The 22,648-nt window shown below is 44.2% G+C and overlaps 2 protein-coding genes across 5 annotated transcripts; both read right to left on the bottom strand.

Moving 5' to 3' along the window:
• Positions 1-492: 492 nt before the first annotated feature.
• On the bottom strand, positions 493-11,281 carry LOC125016591. Of its 3 annotated transcripts, none has more exons than XM_047599159.1 (10): positions 11,182-11,281; positions 10,276-10,706; positions 8,501-9,013; positions 4,150-7,682; positions 3,792-4,062; positions 3,085-3,279; positions 2,911-3,006; positions 2,648-2,816; positions 2,249-2,456; positions 493-2,139 (listed from the first exon to the last, which is right to left on the bottom strand). In XM_047599159.1, exons 2-10 carry the CDS (start codon positions 10,667-10,669, stop codon positions 883-885), a joined length of 6,636 nt encoding a protein of 2,211 aa, XP_047455115.1. In that variant the 5' UTR covers positions 10,670-10,706; positions 11,182-11,281; the 3' UTR covers positions 493-882. The 3 variants fall into 3 exon arrangements, with proteins under 3 accessions (XP_047455115.1, XP_047455116.1, XP_047455117.1); XM_047599160.1 differs by having other exon boundaries at positions 2,911-3,003; XM_047599161.1 differs by having other exon boundaries at positions 3,085-3,276.
• Positions 11,282-13,023: 1,742 nt separating this feature from the next.
• Positions 13,024-21,878, bottom strand: si:ch211-261d7.6 (zinc finger protein 224). Of its 2 annotated transcripts, XM_047598936.1 has the most exons (3): positions 21,463-21,865; positions 18,743-20,296; positions 13,024-14,538 (listed from the first exon to the last, which is right to left on the bottom strand). In XM_047598936.1, exons 1-3 carry the CDS (start codon positions 21,584-21,586, stop codon positions 13,271-13,273), a joined length of 2,946 nt encoding a protein of 981 aa, XP_047454892.1. In that variant the 5' UTR covers positions 21,587-21,865; the 3' UTR covers positions 13,024-13,270. The 2 variants fall into 2 exon arrangements, with proteins under 2 accessions (XP_047454892.1, XP_047454891.1); XM_047598935.1 differs by lacking the exon at positions 13,024-14,538 and having other exon boundaries at positions 15,039-20,296; positions 21,463-21,878.
• Between the last annotated feature and the right edge of the window lie 770 nt (positions 21,879-22,648).

Genomic DNA, 22,648 nt, shown 5'->3' with positions numbered 1-22,648 from the left:
TACGTACTTCAGCTGTAACATGTTATTTATTTTCACCTCTTCAAAACAATATTAATCTGCATTAATCCATATTGTGCGCTTTTTAATGGGAGGCATTTATGTCATAGCAGGAAAAGTAAAGGCATAAATGACTAACAATATAATTCCAGTTAGAGGCTTTCAGTAACTGGCTGTATTTATTATATGGATTAAAAGTTTCTTACTATCAATGACCTTCCTGTTCTGCTGCTCCGGTTTTGTTTTATTTTGATCATACCTTTTTTTTATTCATGGGGTTGTGGTCATTTTCTTTCTTAATGTTAACGCCCCAGTATATTTTTGAATTTTCCTTGAGGTGGATCATTAAAGGTGAACTTAATCACATCACGGTGAATGTGCAATACTAAATGCTTGGGTATTAAATAGAATCTATCTTTGAAATTACTGGTGACACACGTGTAAAGGGTGTATTGAGCAGGCATTTGTCAGCAGTCTTCAAAAACGGACGCTGAATGATGTTTCTCATCTATCTTTTATTGTTTTCTGAAATGTTAAAATTCATAGAACAAAAAAATAAGCTCATCATGAAATGTAAACTACCTCAGGATGAAATAAATAATCAAAAAAAAGGATCATGTTTCCCACAATCTTAAAACGGTAAATTACACATCTTTTACAGCACAGTGTATTTGCTGAGTCTTTACACATTTTCTTTTGAAGGCAAATTCATTTGAGAAATTGTTAAATGACAGAATACATTTTTTTGTTTTGTTTTGTTAATCAGAAGAAAGACGCTGCCGATGAAGTTGTACGGTTGGAGGAGCTGGATACACTTACACCGAAAACACACAGTTTCATTCTACAGTATATCAGAAAGCAACATGTTGAAAAATTCTATGTAAACTATTCTTCCTCTGAATGTCTCTGATTATGAAAATTCAAAAAGCAGTTGTGGTTGCGCGAGATACAGAGAAAGACACAACACTTAAGGCATAGCACTCGTGATGTTCTCTGACAGTCCCCGAAGCGACACCTGCCCCCTTCACCCTGTTCAAGTTGCTCTGGCCAGTGGCCCAAGCCATCGTATCGCACCGCCGCATCTGGCAGAGGACTTTCCTCCACCAGGACGGGATTGGGAGTTTCATTAGTCGCATGAGGATTCTCAGCAGGGGGATGAGGTGGAACCGAGTCCTGGGTATCGGAGCCGCTGGAGAGAATCAAAGCCTTAGACACCTCCAGTCTGAAGGCCATGAGAGTCAAAGGTGCGGACACTCCCCTGTGATCCTGTCGGTACTGGAGCCAGCAGTTCACCAAAGCCAGATCTGTCAGGTACCAGAGCACCGCCTGGGGCCAGCAGGTTGGCGCCGAGGCGGTGAGGGGAATCGAGTAAAGATTTCGCAGATCTCTGTTGAGACGAGCCGACATCTGAGCCTTCTCGAAGTTGTCGGTGAGAGAAGCCATGTTCCTATGGCCGTGTCCGGCTGTGGAAAGTATGAAGCCACACTGGGATCTGCGCAACATCAACTTCCCGTCCGAGCTCACGAACTCGTCCCCAATCTGTCCCCGCGCTCCGACCACCCTGCCCGCCCCATGAACCCCAGCGACTAACAGTCGCTCCAGCATCGCGGGCGTGGAGAGTTCCTGTTTGCAGAGAAACACCATGCTACCTTTGGGGACCATTTTTTCCACAGCATCTTCTTTGTCTGAGAGATCCAGTTTAAGATCCACATGTAAAAGTGAACCACCAAATCCAATTAACGCAGTACAGTTGAGAGACTGCTTGCTCCTGTGCATCTTCCCAGTCAGAGGAAGAGGGTACTGGTCAACTGCGTAATCACCCTCCTGTTTCAGGGACTGACACCCTGCCCTGAAACGGGACAACAACGACTGAACCTTCCACAGGGGATCAGTTTGCGTCTGTGAACCGTTTGAGTCATCCGTCTTGTCTCCGTGGTACTGGCTGTCACTTTGCTGGGAAATTACACTGTGCCTGCTTGGGCTGTCACACGTTCCCTCCTGGACGTTACTGCTGCCCGGATCCTTGGACTGAGAGGTCAGCTTCAACATGCGAGACAGCTCAAGGAAACGCGACTGTGGCATGGCTCCGGCAATCAAGGGCACCTTAGTCAAGTCCTCCCAGTAGAGTTTCGGACAGGGAAACTAAAAAGTTACAACAACAAAAAAATAAATAAATAAATCGCAACTTTTAGTGGTCTTCCATTAAACTGAACGCCAAATAATCACTTGACAATCAAACAGGAATACAAACCCTCAAGGTTCCCATTGCAATGTGGATCCCAACAAAGCATGCAACCTCTCTGGACGTGACAGGATTAGGCTTGTTGGACACTTTATTGGAGTAGCTGGCGATTTCTACCCAGGTATCCCAACCAAAATATTTGGTGAAGTAATCAATGGGCTCTCTGGTCCTGTTTTCATCTCCCAGTGCTTGGAGGTGGCTCGTTGAAGCTGGCGAACTAAGAGAGAAAAGAAAAAAAATACAGTATATATGATAAACAAAAGTGTGACATCACATACGGAACAGTGTTTGCAATGAGTTTCCTTTAAATATTAATCTACCAAATCCTTGATTCCTCTTTAATTGTCCCATTTAAGAAAACAGGATCTGCACAGTATTGTTTAAATGTTTTAGAAAGTTTCACTGTACGTTTGCGATGCTGGATCTGGCTGTTGTGCGCTGTCCTTGTAGAAATAGGCCATGATTTCTGCTTCCGAGTCAAGCTGCGGATCAGACAGCTCATCACTACCATTGTCTTCTTCGTCAGAATTCTGGAGCAGGAAGTGCCGCAGGGCTGCTGGATGCCGGCACTCAAAGTCTGACACAACAAAACCATCAGTTATATACATAAAGACAACTTCAAGAATGATAACGAAGTAGGTGTGAGTGACGTTAAACAGAAAACAACACACCTTGTCCTTCTGCAAAGTCACTGACTCCTGGTTGTGACATGAGACTTCTGACTCTTGGTTCCTGGTAGTTTGGAGAAGAGTGGCGACCTACATCTGCTTTAACAGAGACAACGTTAAAACCGAAATCTACAAAAACCTTTGGAAAGAGGTGACGATGAATGGACAACTACTCACGTATGTCAACATCTGCAGTTGGATGTTCTGTCTGATGTGCAGCACCACACTCCTCTGGGGTCAGCATCTCTCTGTCCTGAGCGGCTCCCAGCAGGACCTCCCTCTCCTCCTCCTTCACTGGGTAAAAGATGCACTGGTTGGTGTTGAACTCCGGGGAAACGCGACACTCGTTTGTTGCATCCTCACTCTGCACTACTGGAAACACACGTGATTACACAGACTCAATTATTTATAGCATTTAAATGCACACTAAAATTACACAACTCTGCTGACTGTGTATGGATTTGCGATGGAGTTTTAAACTGATAGCAGAGATCAATAGAAATGCAGAGCTTGTGTCAAGAGCTGATATGCAAAACTTGGTCAAATAACACTGATAAATTTGCCAAAAAAGATGGAAATAGAAAGCACTCATGAATTATCCAACATATTTTCTCCCATTTAGAGACATTACTCATAAATTCCAGGTATTTTCATAATACTACTTTAGTCTAGACGTTTTTGCCTCCCTGTTGTAGACCCTATTTGTTAGTACTACATTGTATGTTGTGTTAAATGTGTATGTTAAATGTAGAGTCATCACCTCCTGGGTCTCTGCCTTTATTGAGCATACAAAGATCAAAGTGATATTGGGAGCAAATCGGCCTATTTCCCAAGCTCTTGATCTCTTACTTCAAAAAGTACCTACAGTTTCCCTTAATACTTACATGGGTTGGCGGTGTTTTCATGGTCAACTGGCTCCACGTTCCATCGGATGTGTTTGCTGCCCTGTGAGGCCAGAGCGTCACTCTGCAGGAGGCTGGTTTCCTCCTTCACCAAAACAGTCCTTATTTCCCGATGATGCTGTGGCTGCACACCCGAATTCTGTCTGTTTTGACAGGAGGTTGGAACCAGTGGTTGATCTAAGCCACTCTCCTCAACTTTGATCTCCTGGCTCCCAAGAACTTGAACTTCATTCTCAGGAATGCGGTTCGAAGCCTGGAATGAGAACAAGGCTACAGTTGTAAAGCTACGGAGTTGAATTCACTGTCAGTGCATGGTACTTATTCCTTTATTAGCACCCACCTGTCTTGGATTGTTCCTCACGGTCATCAGACACGACTCCTTGTCACCCGCTGACATCTGTCTCGAGGTCAGGACCTTCTCCAATATGATGGTTGGAGACTGGTCAGTCTCTCTGTCTTGCTCCTCTCCTCCCAGTGGCTCTCGTTCACTCATTGCTTTGTTAGCACTACTGGTAACGGATTCCTGCTCCAAAACAACTTGCTCTTCAGGAGATTCCTCTAATGTAGAGGGAATGGAAGGCAGAGCTGCAACAGGAGCAGTGGATTTGTCTGCCTTAAATTTCAGATTGGGCTCTGGCGTCTTTGTACTACACCCATGATCAGTCATTTCCGAATCTGAGGTGACAGCACCTTTTTCGTAAACTACCTGACACTCATCCTCTTCTTTCTCTGATTCGGTTTCTCTGAAAATATCCACAACAGAAACTCTCCTCGATGCCGCGTATCTTTTTAGACGTCCCATTCCTCTCCTCCTGCCCCGTGTTGCATTCCTTGTAACCGTTCCCTTCCCTCCTTCTTTTTTCTTTTGCAGTGAAATTTCTTCATCCTCTTCTTTGACCTCCACTTGCTGAGTTGAACAAGACACAGTTTGCGACGTTATACGTTTTTCAGAAGTCTCGTTGATAACTTGTGCGCCAGCGCCTCCATTCGATTTACTTTGGGGAACTGGGTCTTCATGAGAAGGTGGATCATCTCTCTCATTCTGCTCCCCGACAGTGACTAAATCTACCTCGAGAAGTAAATCCTCCTTAATGTCCTCGTCGCCCTGAATTTCAGAGTCAGAGTTCTTTAGGGTAGCTTCTTCTCGCTTGTCCTCATCTGATGACAATGGCTCTCCTGTCTCAGGAGTCTTTGTCTGAGTAGAGACACCTAAAGTGGATTCAGATGCAAAACTTGGAGTTCCACCACTTTTCACTTTATTAGATAATGGCTGAACTTCTGAGGATGTTTGAGACCGATTATCTGCTGCCGTTTTACTTGCGCCCTTAACTTCATAAGCATTGACATCGACGCCCGGAGGAGGAACTGGCAGCGATGGTGATGGAACTAAAGCTGGAAATGAGACACTTCGCTCCCTGTCTTCTAATGCCATTTCAACTAACTCAGGCTCAGTATCCCAGTCTGTAGCAGCCGCCATCACCCCAACAACCTTTTCACAGCCTTTTGGAAGACGGAAAAGGTCCATTCTAGAGACGCCTTCAAAGATGTTACCATTCGTATATGTGAGACAGGGACTCTCTACAATATGTACCGTTGTCTTGTGCTTCTGAAGGGATGAGACTTCGTTAAATCTCTCCCCGCAGTCCTTACACTCTAAGGCACGCTTGGAATGAGAAGAGGTTATCACTCCTTCAGTCTCCACTTTCGGGGAGGCTTTGCGTTTCCTTGTGGCCTTTGGCTGGACGGGCTGATTCTCAGGTGGTTCAGGAGGCACCTGTATCGAGGATAACAGTGAGAGAGCCTTCTGGTTCTTGGGCCGCCCCCCTTTTTTCTTACTCTTTGCCGTGAGATTATCTGTAGACTGACTTGCTAGATGTTTGAACTTGCTTTCATTGCTCTGAGGTGAGGTCTCCAGTGCTTGGCCTGGTGCTTTGGAAGGGTCTAACTTGTAAACTTTCAGCTGGGGCTGTTTGTGACCTTTCAGTAGAAGCAGTGAGTCTTGCGTTATACATGGGCCAGGTACGTCCGCCTTCTTGACTTTTTCTTGTTGTGCCACATTTTTCTTTGTCTTTCCATTCTTTGGCTGACCCTTTCGCATTATTTTTGCTTGTTTTTTCTTTTTAAACTTCGATGAAGCTACAGTGCTGCGCTCACTTATGTGGGCTACATTCCCCTTGGCCACATCCTTTTGTTTTTTCATTGGACTTTTTCTTTTATCCTCTTTGATTTGTTGTGGGCTCCGAGTTGATTTACTCTCAGCTGTAGATAACAAATTTCCCACGGTCTTGTCCTTTTTTCCATGTCTTCCCTTCTTAAGAGAGGGTCCCTTATTTTCTGATGGATCTGTTGTTGGCATTTCACCTCTTTTTGTGTATTCTATCGGTAGATGCTGCTGCGAGGGCTTTTTCTGTTTCTTGTTTGTCTTCTCTTTGACTTGTGGACCAAATTTAACAACAAGGTGAGACTTTTTTGTCCTTTGGCGTTTTGTGGGTTTGGCATCAATTTCCAAATCATCTTTGTACGTGGATCCAATCAGGTCTTGCATGTATTCTTGAAAGATAAACGTCCTGGCAGGCTTTCTTTTGCGCACCTTCACCAGCTCTTGAGCAGACATTAAATTTACAGGTAACTCTGAGATCTGTGGCACCCGTTCAGTATGTAATTGAGATGGAGCCTCTTCTGAAGATGACAGAGCCTCTACTTCAGACGGGTTATTTTTACTTTCTACCAGCAATTTCTTAGCTGCTTCTCGTTCTGTCTTTTCCTGTGACTCTTGTAGTGCATCCCCATCCATCACAGGGTGGACCTGATCCAGACCTACAGTTTGAACCTGGGGATCAACCTCTTCTTTTGGATTACATTGAAGTTCACTGGGAGTTTGCGTAAATGTGTTTGGTGAAACAAAAGAGCAAGAGGAAAAAGGTTGTTCTGGCTGTAAAGACGTCAATTCTAATTCAACTGTAGACATAAGTGGTGGGACTGGCACATTGGTCTGTTGCTCATCTATTAGAGTCTGATCAGGAGTCTCCACTTCATTGTTTAGCACCGAGGAGGAAGGGATTTCATTTTGTGGCACCGTCTGGGATTGTTCCAGCTCCATGGTTGGTATCAAAGCAGGAGTAAGTTCTAATATGACTGTTTGCTCAAGGTTTTCTTTGAGATGATCTACCTCGCTTGGACAAACCATTCCATTCATAGGATCAGAAGGCATTACATTAATACTGGATTGTTGAAGTTCCTGATGCCTCAGTTCTACTTCAGGTCTCTCTGTATGTTCAGCCTGAGGTGTTAGCTCTATACTTTCACCTGCTGTTATATGGGAACCTAGTTCTGAGAAAGGAGGGTTTTCCAGCTGACCTTCAGGAGTAATAGGTTCCAGTATAATAGTTTGTTCCATTGAGTCGCAAGGGTTGTTCGAGACCCCAAATTCAGCTATCTTAGAGTCTGTCTGTTTTGGTCCTATAAAATCTATTTGCGGAGGATCCAGGCTCAAATTTGCTGCCCCTGCCAGTTGTGATATCTGCTGCACTTCCAGTGGTGGGGCATCAGGTGGCACCTGCCCCAAAATAACAACTTGGTTCACTTTCTGCACATTTCCCATAGATTCAATAAGTCTCCGAATCTGTTCTGTGTCAATATTGGCATCAACTTTTTGCAGAGGTCCATTTGGCTCCACCTGCAGTAGTGCCGATTGACAAATGGATATAGGGGTTATAATCGGTGTCCTTTGTTCCACTTGCTGCTTATCTTTATGGGCATAACTGGGTGGAGCAAGCAATATATTGTGCTTCAGTTTCAAGTGATTTGTCCGGTTCTTGAGACTCTTGAAAGTGTTCTTGCACTCAGAACAAGGATACTTTATTGTAGAAGCACCTAGAGATAATAAGGGGAGAAAGATGTGATGCGCTGTGACATACCAGGAAAACAATTTCCTATAAGATGACAAATACAAAAATGTGTAACTGGATAAGAAAATGTGATGAAGGCAGAGGTGACAAACAAACTGCTCACCAGAGGGTTCAATCTAATCCTAAATTGACCACTAGGGGTTGCCCCTTATGTATGCAACCTTAGTAAAAGTTGCATACATAACACAACACTGACACTTAAAATTAAACAGCAGATGGCAGCAATGTACCGAAATTGCACTTATTTCTCTTAAGAAATTTCATAAAATGTTTTGTAAAAAAAACATTAAATGTGTACATTTTCATAATGTTCCTGTACTTCTACATTAAAATAAATGGAAGAATCGAGCCTTAGTTATTTATAGCTTATTATGCTATTATGTTACTGATCTGGCCCATTTGATAAAAATGTGTGGCCAATGAACTAAAATTAGTTTGACACACCTGGTCTAGAACCAGTCTCATAGGTGTGTGAAGCTGTATGTACAGCTTTGTCCTAAATGCTATAGTCAACAGGTATTATTGCTTACCATCTTAGTTTAGCATACTAGCGAGGTTAAATTTATTAATAAGCTATAAACAGTCCAATTGGGGGGTGGTGCAATTGTGGAAAACTGTAGCCATAAATTAAAGCACTGGACACATTTTAATTACGACCCGATAATAATGTCAAAGGATCAACAATAAGATTACAATTCACCCTGAGGGAGGCACAAATGCCTGCAACATATTCCATATCCAATGCAAGCAGATCTTTTGATGAGTGAAATAACAAAGTCTTACCATCGCTTTTCCTCCGGGGCGTTTTAGCTGTGGCGCCTCCTCCATCTCCCTTAGCTTCTTCCGTCGAGTGTGAGATCACGTGCTTCTGCAGAGCTTTGGACATGGTGAACCTCTTTCCACACTCCTTGCAAACATATGGCCTCTCTCCAGTGTGTGTGCGCTGGTGATACCTCAGCAGTGTCAGTGATTTACAGGCTTTGCCACATTCGGTGCAGGCATAACCGTCCTGGCCAAAGTGAACTTTTTTATGCCCAGTGAGCTCTGATGACTTTCTAAAGGCCTGATCACATAACGGACATTTAAACGGCTTCTTTTCTGTGTGGCCTTTCTGGTGGACCAATAGCTCTGAGGAGTTTGTGAATTGGCGGTCGCAAACATAACAGGCAAAAAGCGAGTTCCTCAGTATGCACTGTTCGTATTCTACAGGGTGGTTCAGCTTCAGGTGACGTTCTTTGCTCTTGTCATCTCTGAAGATGATATGGCACTCGGAGCACTGCAGGGAGAGATGAGATGCTAGAGGGAAACAGAGCAGGAGAAAGTTGAGATGTAACAAGCATATCCATATCCTTGGAGTAAGTATAAGGGTTCATAAAAAGATAAATATGCTTATAAAAAGTGTAAACGCTTATGTTAAATCTGCAAGTTGCATCAACACTTTATGTTACCAATTATACCCTACACCATGACACCAAAAACCAACGTGTCAAATGTGTCAGCAAAGAAATGTAAAAATACAAAAAAAAAACTGCATACGGGTGAATAAGTGTGAGGCCCAAACTAATACTGAAGCACTCTCGATCCATCAGCTTGGCCCATTTTGACATGGGAATATTTTCCAGCTCTTCTTTGCAAAAGAATTCCAGATCAGTCAAATCGTGAAGGCATCTCCTGTGCAGGATTAAGCTCTGGCTGGGCTCCAAAAATATTATCCAGCATTATATGGCTAAAACCATTCTTTGGTTTTGGATGTGTGCTTTGGATCGCGGTCATGTTTCATTTTAGTTTTACAGCAGACACCAGAAAGTGCCGCGGCACTTCCAGCTAAAGCCGCAGTTCCAGCTGAAGAAAAGCAGCTCCTTCACTGTGGATATGGAAAACAGTTCTGATTTATTGATGTATTTTGTTTTTTTTTTTAATCACACAAAAACCTACAAATTTAACTGGGTTAATTACACTTTTTATACTTGCTGCTTGTTTTCTATAGTGTTTCTAGTAACAACATTATGCTGAATTTATTAACTGCCACACGCAGTTGTTATTACAGAATCTGGTGCATTAAATTTGTTATATTCAATAAATTGAGACCACAACATTTAATCCTCTGTGCTCTCTGGTGAACATGCACATAAATACATGCACAAAGTACATAACCAACACATCACTGTGTGTCTGTAGTAAGCACTACATATATTAGTCAAATGAAAATACTGACCAAACTCTGATATAACCAAACCTCATGACGAAACCACAAGATTCAACTAAAGCTGAAAGTATTTATAAATGCACACTATAAAAATGTGCATGGTTAATTACTGAAAATATTTCTACAATATTGTGTATTTCACTCTCAACAACAGTAATGCACTTTACATAAGACGCAGAACACCACCTAAAGATCAAATGTGATTTAAAGGAAAGTTTAAGTAACACTAATGAATAAGTGTGTGTGTCCGCAATTTGAATTAATAACATGACACCAAGCTGGCCCCCCCAGTGCAAGCCTAATGCAGGAGGATATAATGTGGAAAGCTGCACATGCAAAGTCAAATACTTACATGGTATGTCCTTTGGGCTGGACATGTCAATCTTCAGAGGGTCGATCATGGCCTTCTTGGAAGGAACATATTTCCTGCCATCAGTTACACCTTTCTCCTGCTTGTTCGTCTTCAGCCCCCCGATCTCAGACTTCTTGTTTGGACCAGCAGTCGTTTTTGCAGTGATGTCCGCCGTCTTGTTCTCCACTGGTGATCTGACTGCCATACTCGAAGGTGTTTCTGCCGTGAGCACGCTGCTCTCGCTTTCTTCTGGTGTGACTACTGTGGCGGAGGTGGCAGCTGCTTTGCTCCTCTGTCTTCCCAGATCCGGGTCACCCTGCGCCGGCAGACCCCGCTCGGCGTGCGGCGGTGGGTCCGTGTTTGACCCGCTGTGCGCCTGGGTCGGACTCTGCATGGCTTCCTGTTCCTCAAATGCACCAGCTCATATCAGCCTGTGAAGTGAGGTATCACACGGAAACGAGACTGGCTGTTATTATTATACGCGTATTAACAGGAAACGGACATCTTTACAAGAGCAACGAGCAGCATCTTTGTTGTGGCAGCTGGAGGTTCAGTGAGACTTGAGGCTTAGAGAGCATTTGAATGACAAAAGAAAGGCAAGTGGGTACGGAGAGAAGCTGGAGCCTGGACTAGAAACCATTTTCAACATGTCTGAATGTACTGCAGGCACGCGTTTTTAACATGCTGCTCGCTTTCCTGTGAAGCCCCTCCGTAATAACAACAGATAATGGTAGCCTGCGTAGCCTAAGTCACTGGTTTGCGGTAAAATCTGGTAGCGAAAAATCATCATTTCCGCCCAATTGAGGCGCAAAATGTGCTACATTTCCACACGCAATGCGCCTGCAGCGTTTAATAGAGAAGCCCGCATATCCGTATTAAAGCAGTAGGATGTGAATTTTAGGTTACCTAGTCTGGTTCATCCGCCCAATCAGCCTCGCGTCGGTTCTCACAAAGCCAACACGGAGGAGGACGCAGACAGCGTGACGTCACCTCGGGCAAGGGGCGCAGAGGGATCCTGGGAAATGGGGTTTTTCGAATTCTGCGGTTAAATCCACTCAGATGAGTCCGTCAGCATCCTTAACTCATGTTAATTAAATTTGGACTGAGAAATACTTTATTTTTTCTAATTTGCCTAAGTTTTTACTACCTCTACAACAACATGTATATAATAATATAATAATATACAATCCCTGCAACTTCTGTTTACACCTCCTAGCCTGTCTGCATTTTACACACTTTAGCCATGTTTACATCCTCTGTGGATGGTCTGGAAAGTTTCAAACATTCATAGCACAGTTTTTGTAGATATTGTGCACTGTTCTTATTTTGTGTGTCCCATTTTTCACACCATGCTGCTCACTTGTCCCTTAAATTGCCTCTGGGGGGAAAACTATGTTTTCTGTACCTGAATCAATTTACAATAGCTACGGTCACACCTCCATGAGCCTGGAGCCTCTGAATGATAATGGGTTGTTAGAGAACCATTCATTGGAGAAAGAGGACAGGGACAATCTCACCCCAACGACAGTTGAGTATCTGGTAGTGCAGATACTAGTCGAGTGAGTTTCTGATGAGAACCCATAGATGTTCCTATAATCGGTGTCGTTCAGTACCAAAGATCACACACACCAGGGAGCTCAGCCACTTCAGGTGTTAACTTCTCACCTGAGCAAAGAGAACCTGATGCTTAACCACTAGTGAGCCCGAAGCAGGAGGTGGTGATGAATTTCAGTGGGAAGGCCTCACAGACTGCAAAACATAGGAGTGTGCATGAGTGTGTAACAGATACCTTTTACGCTGTGGTCTGCTGCATGTTATTTCTCTGCAGTATTTGTTTTTTAAGGTAAATACTCCCACTGTAGTTTTTTTATTATTCATGAATGTCAGTATTTTGTGGTTGGTTTCTGACCAAACTGTAAAAGTTAGCTAGTTACTAACATTTGATGCAGTCTGTATTTTATTTTTTACTTTTGATTTACTTTATTTGTCCATCTTGTAGACTACTATGACCTAGTTAAATCTAATACAGTAATCTTCTTATCTTTTTGTTTACACTACGTCAAGGTGCTTCAGACTACAAGAGATTAAACAACTTCTGAGCTAGTGGTGTTGTGACGGAGCTCACAACAACTTTACGGGACAAATCTGAAAATTCTGCACAACAGCGTTCGTGAAGTTTCGCCAAAAAAAAAGTCAAAACGTAAAGTCACATCATTGCAACAAAAGCAACACCATCTAGTGACTGATAGCAGTTAAAGGCTCATGGATTATTTTAAAGAACATCTATGGACCAACGTAATAGAATATGTGAACATCTTCCTTCAGTAGTATAGTAGCCAGCTGGTGGTGCTATAGCATCATATAATGTAGGATTTAGGTCAGAGAGGATGCACAAATCACATTAAAGCCATCACTAAACCATATAGTGGTGTGACAAATCCCTTACCTTTTAAAACTAAACGGAGCACAGACTGAGACCACAGTATCTCTGCATTGATTGGAAACAATGATTTTGTGTTCCCTTTATCTATTGCTGTGAAAATCAGCTGCAATTTTTATGTAGAATGTAAAAAAAAATCAGAGAAGGTACTTTTAAGCGGCACTGAATCGGACCTCAAATTTGAATTATATACATATATATATAAATAAATCAAGTAAATATAAAAATACCTAAATGCATCGAAACAGTAACAGCCTTCGAGTATTCAATCCACTGCAAATTTAGAAAAGAAAAAAGAAACAGTTAAATCAGTTTCCATGACTTTATTTCATTAACATCTACAAGTACAGTGAGGTAGCTTCAGTTTAATTTGACATTTTCTTGGTTTTCTCCTCTTAGTAACACATCATGTCACAAATGAAAGAGTTATGCAGAAAACATCGACATGGTATCGTAGCACATTGTTCGTTTGGACTAATCCTGTAAAACGCTATCCCAGTCTGTGTGAACTCGACATAGAGGTGAAAACAGGCACGGCACGAGAAAATAAAAGCTTCATCCTTCAGTGTCATCCTGGGGTATGGGCAGTTCTCCAGTTGCATGTTTCACGTAATGCAAATGAAGCTCTGCCACTTCATCGAAGCCCATGTCGCAAACAATGCACTCCCATTCCCAATACTTGTGCTCTACGTGAATGCTTGTTTCTTGCGACTCGGTCTCATCCAGGTCTGGTTTCGCTTGTGCAGTTTCCAAATCGGACTTGCCAGGTGGATCAGATCCAGGTGATCTGATCTTGAAATGATGCACGGGCTCTCCACAATCCGAATCCTCAGAGTTGTCAGTGTCCCCGCACTCCTCCGATTGGCTTTCGGCTTCGATTTTGTTCACTCCCTGCAGCTTTTCCACATTTGTAATCGTTTCGTGTTCTCCGTCATCGCTAGTGAGAGTTTCCGTCTTTCTCGTCGCTCCCTGGTTTCCCATGAAGGCAGAACTCCCCAGAGACACTCTGCCGGACTTAGCATAATATTTAAGATGCTTTTCCTGGTGTGAAAGGAATCTCGCATAATAGGTGAAGCTCATGCCGCAGAACGTGCACTTGTAAGGCTTCGGCCCAACGCTGGCCTGGATGATACTTGTTATTTGCGTGGAGGCGTCGAAGGTCTTGTGGAAAACGCTGCGGTCGCACTGCCCCTGGTTGTGCGTTTGCAGGTGCTCGTCGAGAGACGTCTCGTCCCTGAAGCCTTTGGCGCAACTCAAACACCAAAACGGTTTTCGTTTATGTTGGTTGACGTGGGCTATCCACGTCTCCGCGGAGGTAAAGGCTTTGCTGCACTGATCGCATCTGTGGGAGGCCTTTTTAAATTTCCTGTGGACTCTCAGGTGACCGATGAGCCGCGAGCGCCTGATGAACGACATCCCGCAATCCGGACACTCGTATTTACGCAGAGCCGGGGGACTCGTCTCAGTGGGCGACTCGTTCATATGCAGCCGCTGGTGCTTTTGGAAGGAAAGCAGGTACATGTAGATCTTCCCACAGACGAAGCAAGTGTAAACCTTGCGAAATGTGTTCTGCCTCGAGGCTGTGAAAACTTCAACGTCGTGCCTTCCTGAGGGTTGGCCTTCCGGCGAGTCGCCCGCGTCGCACCCATCTTCATCATCGGTAGTGTCTTCGTCTCCGTTTTCTCGGTTTGCTGCAGGCAAACAGTCGTACTCCATCTGAGCCTCCTCCTCTTCCAGGGCGTGCTGGTGCAGGTGAGTCTTGTAGACGTCCCAGTGTTTAAACTGCAGTCCACAGTCCTTACACGCAATCCTGTTTCCTTTGACTACAAAAGAAAAAACAAAAAAATATTTTCTTTTAAAACCTTTTACAGGAAATCCCGTCAATTCACAAACTAACAAGTATGTCAAACAATCTGTTTTGTGTCAGTTTGAGGAACACGTTACACGATGTTTAATTAGAGTGCGTGGAACCAATTTAAGTTGTAGAACTAACCGCCGCTTTAACTACACACTGCACACGCATCCTTGAAAATGAAGTCAGTGGTGTGGATCGTAGAAGAGTGAGAAATGACTGAAGAGATCTTGAAATGTTTTACTTTGATCCAAAGTTCACCCTAAAACTCAGTTCTTTTGTGTTACTTTGAGGTTTATCACTGGTTATTTTATGAATGCTTTGTAGTTAAACATGGTAATGGTTTGTGTTTTCACATGGAACATGCTGCTGTATGGGTAAGTAAATGAAACAATCAATGTACAGAAACATTAACAGTCCAAAGTGATGATTAAATCTTAATGAGACTGAATGAATCACATGACTCAATTCTTCATTCAAAATTAATGCGTTTATTTTTTAGCTTTCATCGTTGTTTTTGAAACAGCAAGTTAAAGTAGTAGTATAATTCTCATCTAGGGACAAACAAAATCATCAGTGGATATAGCAAAATAACATTTCTCCTACAGACGACTACCCCACATGAACGTAAGCACTATTGTAGTTTAATTAAAGATTTCCACGACACAGAACTCTAACACTGAAAAGGAAAGAGAAGCTGGAGCTTATTAAACAATCTATCATACATAAAATGCAACTGTTAGACTGTAAAATTTGTTTTTACAAAGGATTGGAATATGCACGTTGTTGAATTTCAGATATGTTTCTCCGTCTGTGAAATATGCAAATAGTATTTCATTCATCAAAACTCCAGGCATTACAAATAACAGGAGCAAAATTAGTAAAGGTTGGTGGACGACGGCTCATTTCATTTTCCTGGGAACTTTAAATGCATGAAGACAGACATGCTTAAGTCTTTTTTTTTTTTTTAAGATAAGTATTAACAGTGATTCCCAACGGGATTATTGAGGCTCAACAGACATTCAAAACAACTCTATGCAAAATGAAGAAAAAGGAGACGGGTCTAAACGCTACATTTACGACAACATAATCGTACAAAGGCGGTTTCGCATTAATATACACACTAGTCCAGTGTCAAGGAAAAGCCTGAGAAAAGGAAAAAAATAAACTAAAATATTAAGAATTTCAAATACTAGCAACCAAAAAAAAAAAAAGGAACGTACGCTACGACAAATAAAAGATCAAACACAGAACTTTCCAGCTCAATACATTTGGTCGTCTCTAAAAGAAACGACACCTAACAATCTACAGTGTCAACGTTTCTGTTCAGTGTCTCTAGGCCTACGCTCTGTGGACGTGCTCTATGTAGTGCTGGTGTAAATCAGTTTCCTGACAAAAGGTAGTTCCGCATTCGAGACAGGTAAGGCCGTGGGTGTCTCCTGATGAGACCGCAGCAGGGGCGTCGCTTCTATAATCACTGATACACTCCTGGTGGTGATCGATAAGGTCTTGTATCTCGCTGAAGGTCCTGGGACAAACGGAGCAGTGGTACGAGTCGTTGTTGTTGCACTGTCCCGATTTGTGCTTTTGTAATGCAGTCGGCGAGAGGAAGGTTTTGCCGCAGTGTTGGCACTTGTGGCTGCTTGGCGACGGTCGGTTTAACGCAGCAGACGGGAAAGGCTTCCCCGTGCTGTCGGACGCGGAAAAGTTTTGCTTTTGTTGCTTCGAGGTCAGAGCGGCGCTGAGCCTGTAGCGGACTTCGTTCGGGAGGCGGCAGCGGACCTCGTCGTGCCAGGCGAGGTGCTGCTGCAGCAGGTTCTCGGTCCAAAAGCCGCTGCAGCACAGAGCGCAAGAGTAAGGGCGGCTCTTCGCCTTGGTCTTGTGGGCGTCTAGCTGCTGCTCCGTTTGGAAAGCTTTCCCGCACTTCCCGCATTTGAAGAGGTATTTGACCGTGTGCTCTAACAGGCGGCTGAGCGGGAGGGGGGTCTCGGCTGTGGCTTTGGGAGCCTGGAGCTCCAGTTTAGGCTCTTGCTTTACTTCCCTGCACGCTTTCTTATGGTCAAGGAGGGCGTCTGCGGAAATGCACCGCTTCCCACAGTCCACGCATGAGACCAATTTCAACAGCGAGACGGCTGGACCGACGTGCTTCCTTCCTCTGCCGACGGAGCCGTCGGTCATTGCCGCTGCAGCGTCTTCTACATCTGACGAATCTCGTGTCTTGTTGACTTCACTGCCCGATGCAGCGGGCTCTACTACTGTACGCAAAGGAGTCTTATTTTTGCCTTTGGTCCTCTTTGAGTGCGCCTGCCATTTATGGGCACGCAAACCTCTCGCTTTAGCAAAAGTCATAGAGCAGAGGGGACACTGGTGAGCTTTTGGCTTCGGTGTTAAAGACACGGACTCACTCCCACTGCAATTTATGCCAATCTGCTCCGGGGGAGGTTCTAACGCCTCGTCTCCCCGACGCTCCGCAGCCCCCAGACTTTCACAGTGGACGTTTTCGTAATGCGCCACCAGAAGTGAGCTGTCCGCGAACGTCCGGCTGCATTCCGGACACGAAAACCGCTCCAACGAGCCGTCGACCTCAACGCGCTCGTCCGAATTCACCTCTGGCTTGGTTTTGGTTTGACACTGGGGGTTAAACATCAGGTGGCGCTGGAGAACGCGATGGTTAAAGAACTGCTTGCCGCATTTCTTGCACTGAAAACGTCCGTCCTCGGTCTTGTGGCTGACGGACTGGAAGTCGTCGTCTTTAAGCGCCGAGTGCGAACACTTCTCGACTTTGTGCCATCGTTTGTGGGAGCCCAGGGCCGAGTTGGACATGAACCGCCTGCCGCATTCTGAGCAGTGGAACAGCCCTTTGCCTGGCTCCTCTTGTTTAGGTTTCTTTAACACTACGGAAATGGATAACTTTGTTTTTGGCACGGATTTGTAACTCTCAATATGAACTCTTTTATGAAGGTTTAAAGCACCGATCACTGAAAAGCTTCGGTCGCACTTGTTGCATTTGTATTTTGAACCATCTGTTGTTGCGGTTTCTATGCTGTATTGCCCTGTGTGATTTTCCAATTTAAGCTCCACATTGTCTATTTCTTTCTTCACTCCAATATCTGCCTTTATCTGCTCAGATTTTATCTGTGTGCTAGCATCCACGCTGTCGCTGTTCGATATCATATCGTCATCGTTACCGGAGTGTTCTGCCTTCTTATCTGTTTCGCTGTCTCTTTTTATGCAAAGTTTCTGATGAGCCCTCAACGAGGCCTTGTTGCTGAAATGCGCGAGGCACGTGGCACACTGCAGGTCCTCCAGCGCGGCCGCGGATCGAGGCGACGATGGGTCGTGCCCAGTTTCGTAACCGTGGCTTTTCATGTGGAACTGCAGCGCTTTGGCCCGCGAAAACAGCTTCCCACAGTCGGGGCAGCTGTACGTGTTCTTCTTCAACTGCTCGACCTGATGCTGAAAAGACTTGACGGGCGGCGGGAGCAACTGGTCGCTGTGCACCACCTGGTGCCTGAGGAGGCTGGAAAAAAGGCGGAACGACCGGTTGCACAGTTCGCATTTGTGATTCCCGTTTTCGTGTTTGCGCATGTGCAACGCCATCGTGCCCTTGTGGCGGAACTTTCTGCCGCACACCGGACACGCGACCTTAACACTGGAGCGCGAGTGTCCGTTAAGAGAATGCAAAGACCCTGCGGCGCCTTTTCTAAGCCTTAAATCTGCACACTGCGTTTGACCTTGCTTGTGGTGGGAGTAAGCCCCTAAAGACCAAAAACCTTTGCCGCAGCGTTCACAATAATACAGCTTTGGGCCTAGTAGGGTTTTCTTTGGATTGTATTCTCTCTTAGTGATGGAAATATTTTCCTTCTTTTGAGCTGAGCAAGTTTTCATGTGGTTAAACAGGCTAGCTGCATGCAAGTAAGACATCATGCAATCTGGGCACTGGAACTGTTTTCTTTTGGGATGATGCATTCGATGAGAGACTAAAGCAGACATACGGGAGAAACATTTACCACACTCATTGCACGTTAAGTTTTTCTTATCTGATCCCTCTGTCTCATACAATACATTGTCGCTCGTGTTTTGATCATTGTGGGTTTGTATGTGATTACAGTGTGCTGCATAGTCACCGGCTACATGGCCACACGTGTCACATGTGTATAATTCCACTGACTGACCTTGTGTCTGTTGTCTCCTCTTATGAACGCCATGCCACATTCTGTGAACGCGCAGCGATGAAGGATTAGAAAACCAACGGTAACAATCTGGACAATCAAATCTTTCCTCTGCTGCGTTATTCTCGGCCTCCCTCGCTATGAGTGCACACTGCTCGTCGGCTTGCTCAAAGTCAATTTGCACAATTTTCAAATCCATCTCCGGTCTGTTTGACACTTCAGCGTCGCCGTCGTCTTTTACTTCCTGGTCCGATTCGCACAGGAGCTCAAGATCGGGATTCAGGTCCTGGACGGGCTCGTCCTCAGATTCACTCGCACTGATCACCTGTACGTTAAAGTCCCCGGGTTCATAACTCTCCATGTCGTCGTCGTTCTCCTCCACATGTGGTTCTTCCACCACATTGGTAGGAGTCAAACTCTCCGACTCCACTTGTCCCTCAGAAGAAGCCTCCAAGTACTGGATTTCTTTCACCACCATTTCCGGTGCTTTGTCTTGAGGTTGCAGAGACGCGTGCCCCTGGGCCTCCTTCTCCGTTTCTTCCTCTGTGTGGTGAAGCTGATGGGAATGGAGGGCTGAAGCCCTAGAAAACTTCAGCCCACAGTGTTTACATTCAAATGCTTTCTTCTGCAGCTGACACACCTGGTGAAGAAATGACTTGGCTGGGGTCTCCTCGCTGTGTGCCATGCGCTGATGCCTGTAGTAGAACGTTAGAGTCATGAATACTTTTCCACACTCCTCACACGGAAACCTCTTTGCTGAATCATCTGAGTGATTAGCGTGCCACCGCTGATGGTTGTAAAGGGCTATGTGGCCACTGAAATTCTTTTTGCACTCACTACAGTAAAATTCACTGCAGCTGTTGCTTTTCTTCGGCTTTTGTTTCACTTCTCCGGAGCACTGGTTGTTGCGGCTAAATCGCTGATGCGTCTTAAGGCGCATCGGGGCGGAAAAGGCTTTGCCACATGAACACTTAAAAAGTTTTTCAGGAGTGCGTTCCGTCTGATTTTCGCTGGGTTTGTTTTCGGTGACGGGCTCTCCGGTTTGAGCCGCATCTCCTGGACTCTTGTTTTTAGACTTTACCAGTTTTTCCTCATGACACCGACGGTGGGCGTCAAGAGCCGAAGCACGAGAATAATTCCGCCCGCAAGACTCGCACTGGAACGACTTCTTTTTCAAGTGCTCGAGGTCATTAAAAACCGATTTCACAGGTTGTCTGTGTGAGCGCATGTGGTTGAGAAAATGTCCGATCACACAGTAAGATTTCCCACAGTCTGGACATTCGTAGGTTTGCTGCTGCTTTGTTGCATTTTTCTGAACTCCAGACTCCTTCTGGGAAATTTCCTCATGGTTCTTCTTCATGTGACGCTCAAATTCACTTTGTTCGACAAATGAGGCTGAACATAACAAACAGTAATGAGGTGTTTCATTGTCCTTCTGTGTGTCACGTAAAGCATCCAAATGGTCTTCTAAGTGTGGGTGCTGCTGGCGATGCTCCGAGTAGGCGGCCTCCTCCCTGAAGGCTTCTCCACAATCCTGACAGCAGAAAACCCCAACCCCTAGAAATAGAAAGGGGAAAATAGGAGGTCAAAGCCACTCCTGTTTCCAAAGAAGGAAAGAAAGGAAAAAAAAAATCACAAAAACACAGGTGCAAACCATATCTTTATTTTAGAGTACACAATGTAATCACACAATAGCATAATTGTTTTATAGAACTTAAAAAAAAAGAACAGAAAAGAAAAAACAACACTTAAACTGAACTATCCATGCGAGTTAACTCGAGAGTTACTCGATATGGTTGCGACAGATATGCAAGTTTAAAAGCATATGCAAATAAAAGTAAAAAACATAAAAGACTATTGAATGCACATGTATTGCACTTATAAGAGTAAACTATTTCTGAGGTAATAAGAAAACTATGCTGATTAAAGCTTTTCTTAGCAGACAAATGACCAGTTCATCTAGACAGAGTGAGACTCTGAAGTCTGGGTTCACTCCTGAAAGTAGAAAGTGGCAACAACACTGAAGATTTTCTGATATCACCTTCACATGTTCTTGATTCAGAAGGTTGAATGCACACAACATTATCAGGGTGCGAGCAGCTAAACCGGTGACAATGTTGTCATTGGCTGACAGTAAAAACAGAGCTCATAATTTGGTTTATTGTTCTCTGAAGCTTTTTTTGTTTTCACGTTGTCACATGTACACTATAGGTAAGGAGAACACGGAGTCACTTGATAAAACATGAGGTAAACTAATGCTTTCTAGTATAACCCTACACTGGCCATGTGCAGGTTGCTCCTCATCTCCATGGTTTCTCAGTTTGCAAAGGCAACAAATGCTGTTCATTGGTACTGCAGCAATTTAGGTTTTTTCGCCCTACATTGATATACTGTTTGTTTTACAACATTTCTTGAGGTGAAATGCATTAAGACTGCAGTGTCATAACATACTACCCACGCGGTCGAGCTTTGTCCAAGGCTGGCGCTGTTTTTCTCCAATGCAAAACGGTATCAATATATGAGCTTAACAGGACGGCCTAAAGCCCAAAATGAACAACTTTGTACGAATCGCTGACGCTATGCATTTGCTGTAGACATACATTGTTGCTCTAAGGCCAATGCGTCTTAGTGTCCCCACGTTTAAGGTAGTGAACACACTAGTGCCGCATTGATAGCATTTCTGTCGTTCATGTTCAGGTCGGGGCTAAAACCTGGGTACTTACCATCGTCGGTGTCTTCGATTGATGGTCCCACGTCGTCCTCTGGTGTCCTGTCGCCATGGCGGGTGCTATTTTCACTGTTTTCACCTCCGTCCTCTGGAATCGCCGCGGCAGCAGATTCGTCCATCTTGGCTCAGCTAGCTTAGCTTTGCTAGTGCTCGTTAGCTTTACAGCTGCACCGTTGATTTAAATACTTTTGCCTTATGCCCACTCGGTCGGCTCAGACGGAGTGACAATGCATATATAATAACCTATTTCGTCACCGCATAGTAGTGCAGCGTCAACTACAGTGTTTTCTAATCTACGTGCACTAATAATGACAAACAGAGAGCAGCTCGCTGGATTTCTCACACATGCGCAGTGCGTCCTGTTTCCGTTCGACCGTCTCTCGCCAGGCGGAAGTGGCTTCTTCTTCTTCTTTTGTTTCCAAAGACGGTTTGCAGGTGAGCTTAAAAGGTGCATTACCGCCACCAGCTGGACTACATTTTTTTCTCAAGAGCCAAAGTCTTTCAGACAAGGAATTTGGTGAATTTTATCATCTATAAAACTATTTTTAATAAAAATCAGGGAAATCCAGAGAAATCTATGCACACAAGGGACAAGGTTGGAACCACTGTTGAATGGCTCTGATCTCAGGTGGCACTAGATTTAGAAGAGACAATTCTCTAGTGGAATTTAATTCAGGAATGCTTCTGAAGACCATTGGTAGTCAACAAAGTTCATCACAGCAAAAAAGGCCCAGGAGTATTTACGGTGAACTGACACTAATCAACACTAAATAAACACTAATTAAGTAAATCCAGCTTATTATCAGCACACAGCTTAGAACCTGTGAAGGTGTGAGGATGTTAATAACGAGTGGACATGACACGGGTAACTAGCACACCCGTGAAGGCGGCATTAATGCTGTACGGTACTTTTTAGAACAAAAGAATATGTTCCCAGCCAGGCAACTTCTTCTCCAGGAAAGGAATTGCTTATTTCAGCAAGACAAAGTCCAACTAGTCTGCCTGCAGTCCAGACCTGTCACACACCGAAAGCATTTAAACCAATGAAAACAAAAATGCAACAAAGGAGGCCCCACTCTGTGGAGTAGAGTTATTAGAGTGGCAAACATGACCGTATGCAAACCTTTTTGAAAGAAGCTGCTGGATTCTATGTCAAAATGATTATATATATATATATACAC

Source organism: Mugil cephalus, chromosome 11, assembly GCF_022458985.1.
Source record: "Mugil cephalus isolate CIBA_MC_2020 chromosome 11, CIBA_Mcephalus_1.1, whole genome shotgun sequence".
NCBI lineage: Eukaryota > Metazoa > Chordata > Actinopteri > Mugiliformes > Mugilidae > Mugil > Mugil cephalus.
This window is presented reverse-complemented; position numbering and strand designations above follow the sequence as displayed.

Bases quoted from the DNA above. Each gene is read 5' to 3' on its own strand.
- LOC125016591 (XM_047599159.1), bottom strand. From the start codon at position 10,669: ATGCAGAGTCCGACCCAGGCGCACAGCGGGTCAAACACGGACCCACCG. The intron at 4,063-4,149 runs GTGGGTGCTAAT...TTCTCATTCCAG, and splicing joins TGAGGAACAATCCAAGACAG to GCTTCGAACCGCATTCCTGA. The intron at 2,457-2,647 runs GTACAGTGAAAC...TTTCTCTCTTAG, and splicing joins CCAGATCCAGCATCGCAAAC to TTCGCCAGCTTCAACGAGCC.
- si:ch211-261d7.6 (XM_047598935.1), bottom strand. From the start codon at position 21,586: ATGGACGAATCTGCTGCCGCGGCGATTCCAGAGGACGGAGGTGAAAAC. The intron at 20,297-21,462 runs GTAAGTACCCAG...TTCTATTTCTAG, and splicing joins AATCGAAGACACCGACGATG to GGGTTGGGGTTTTCTGCTGT.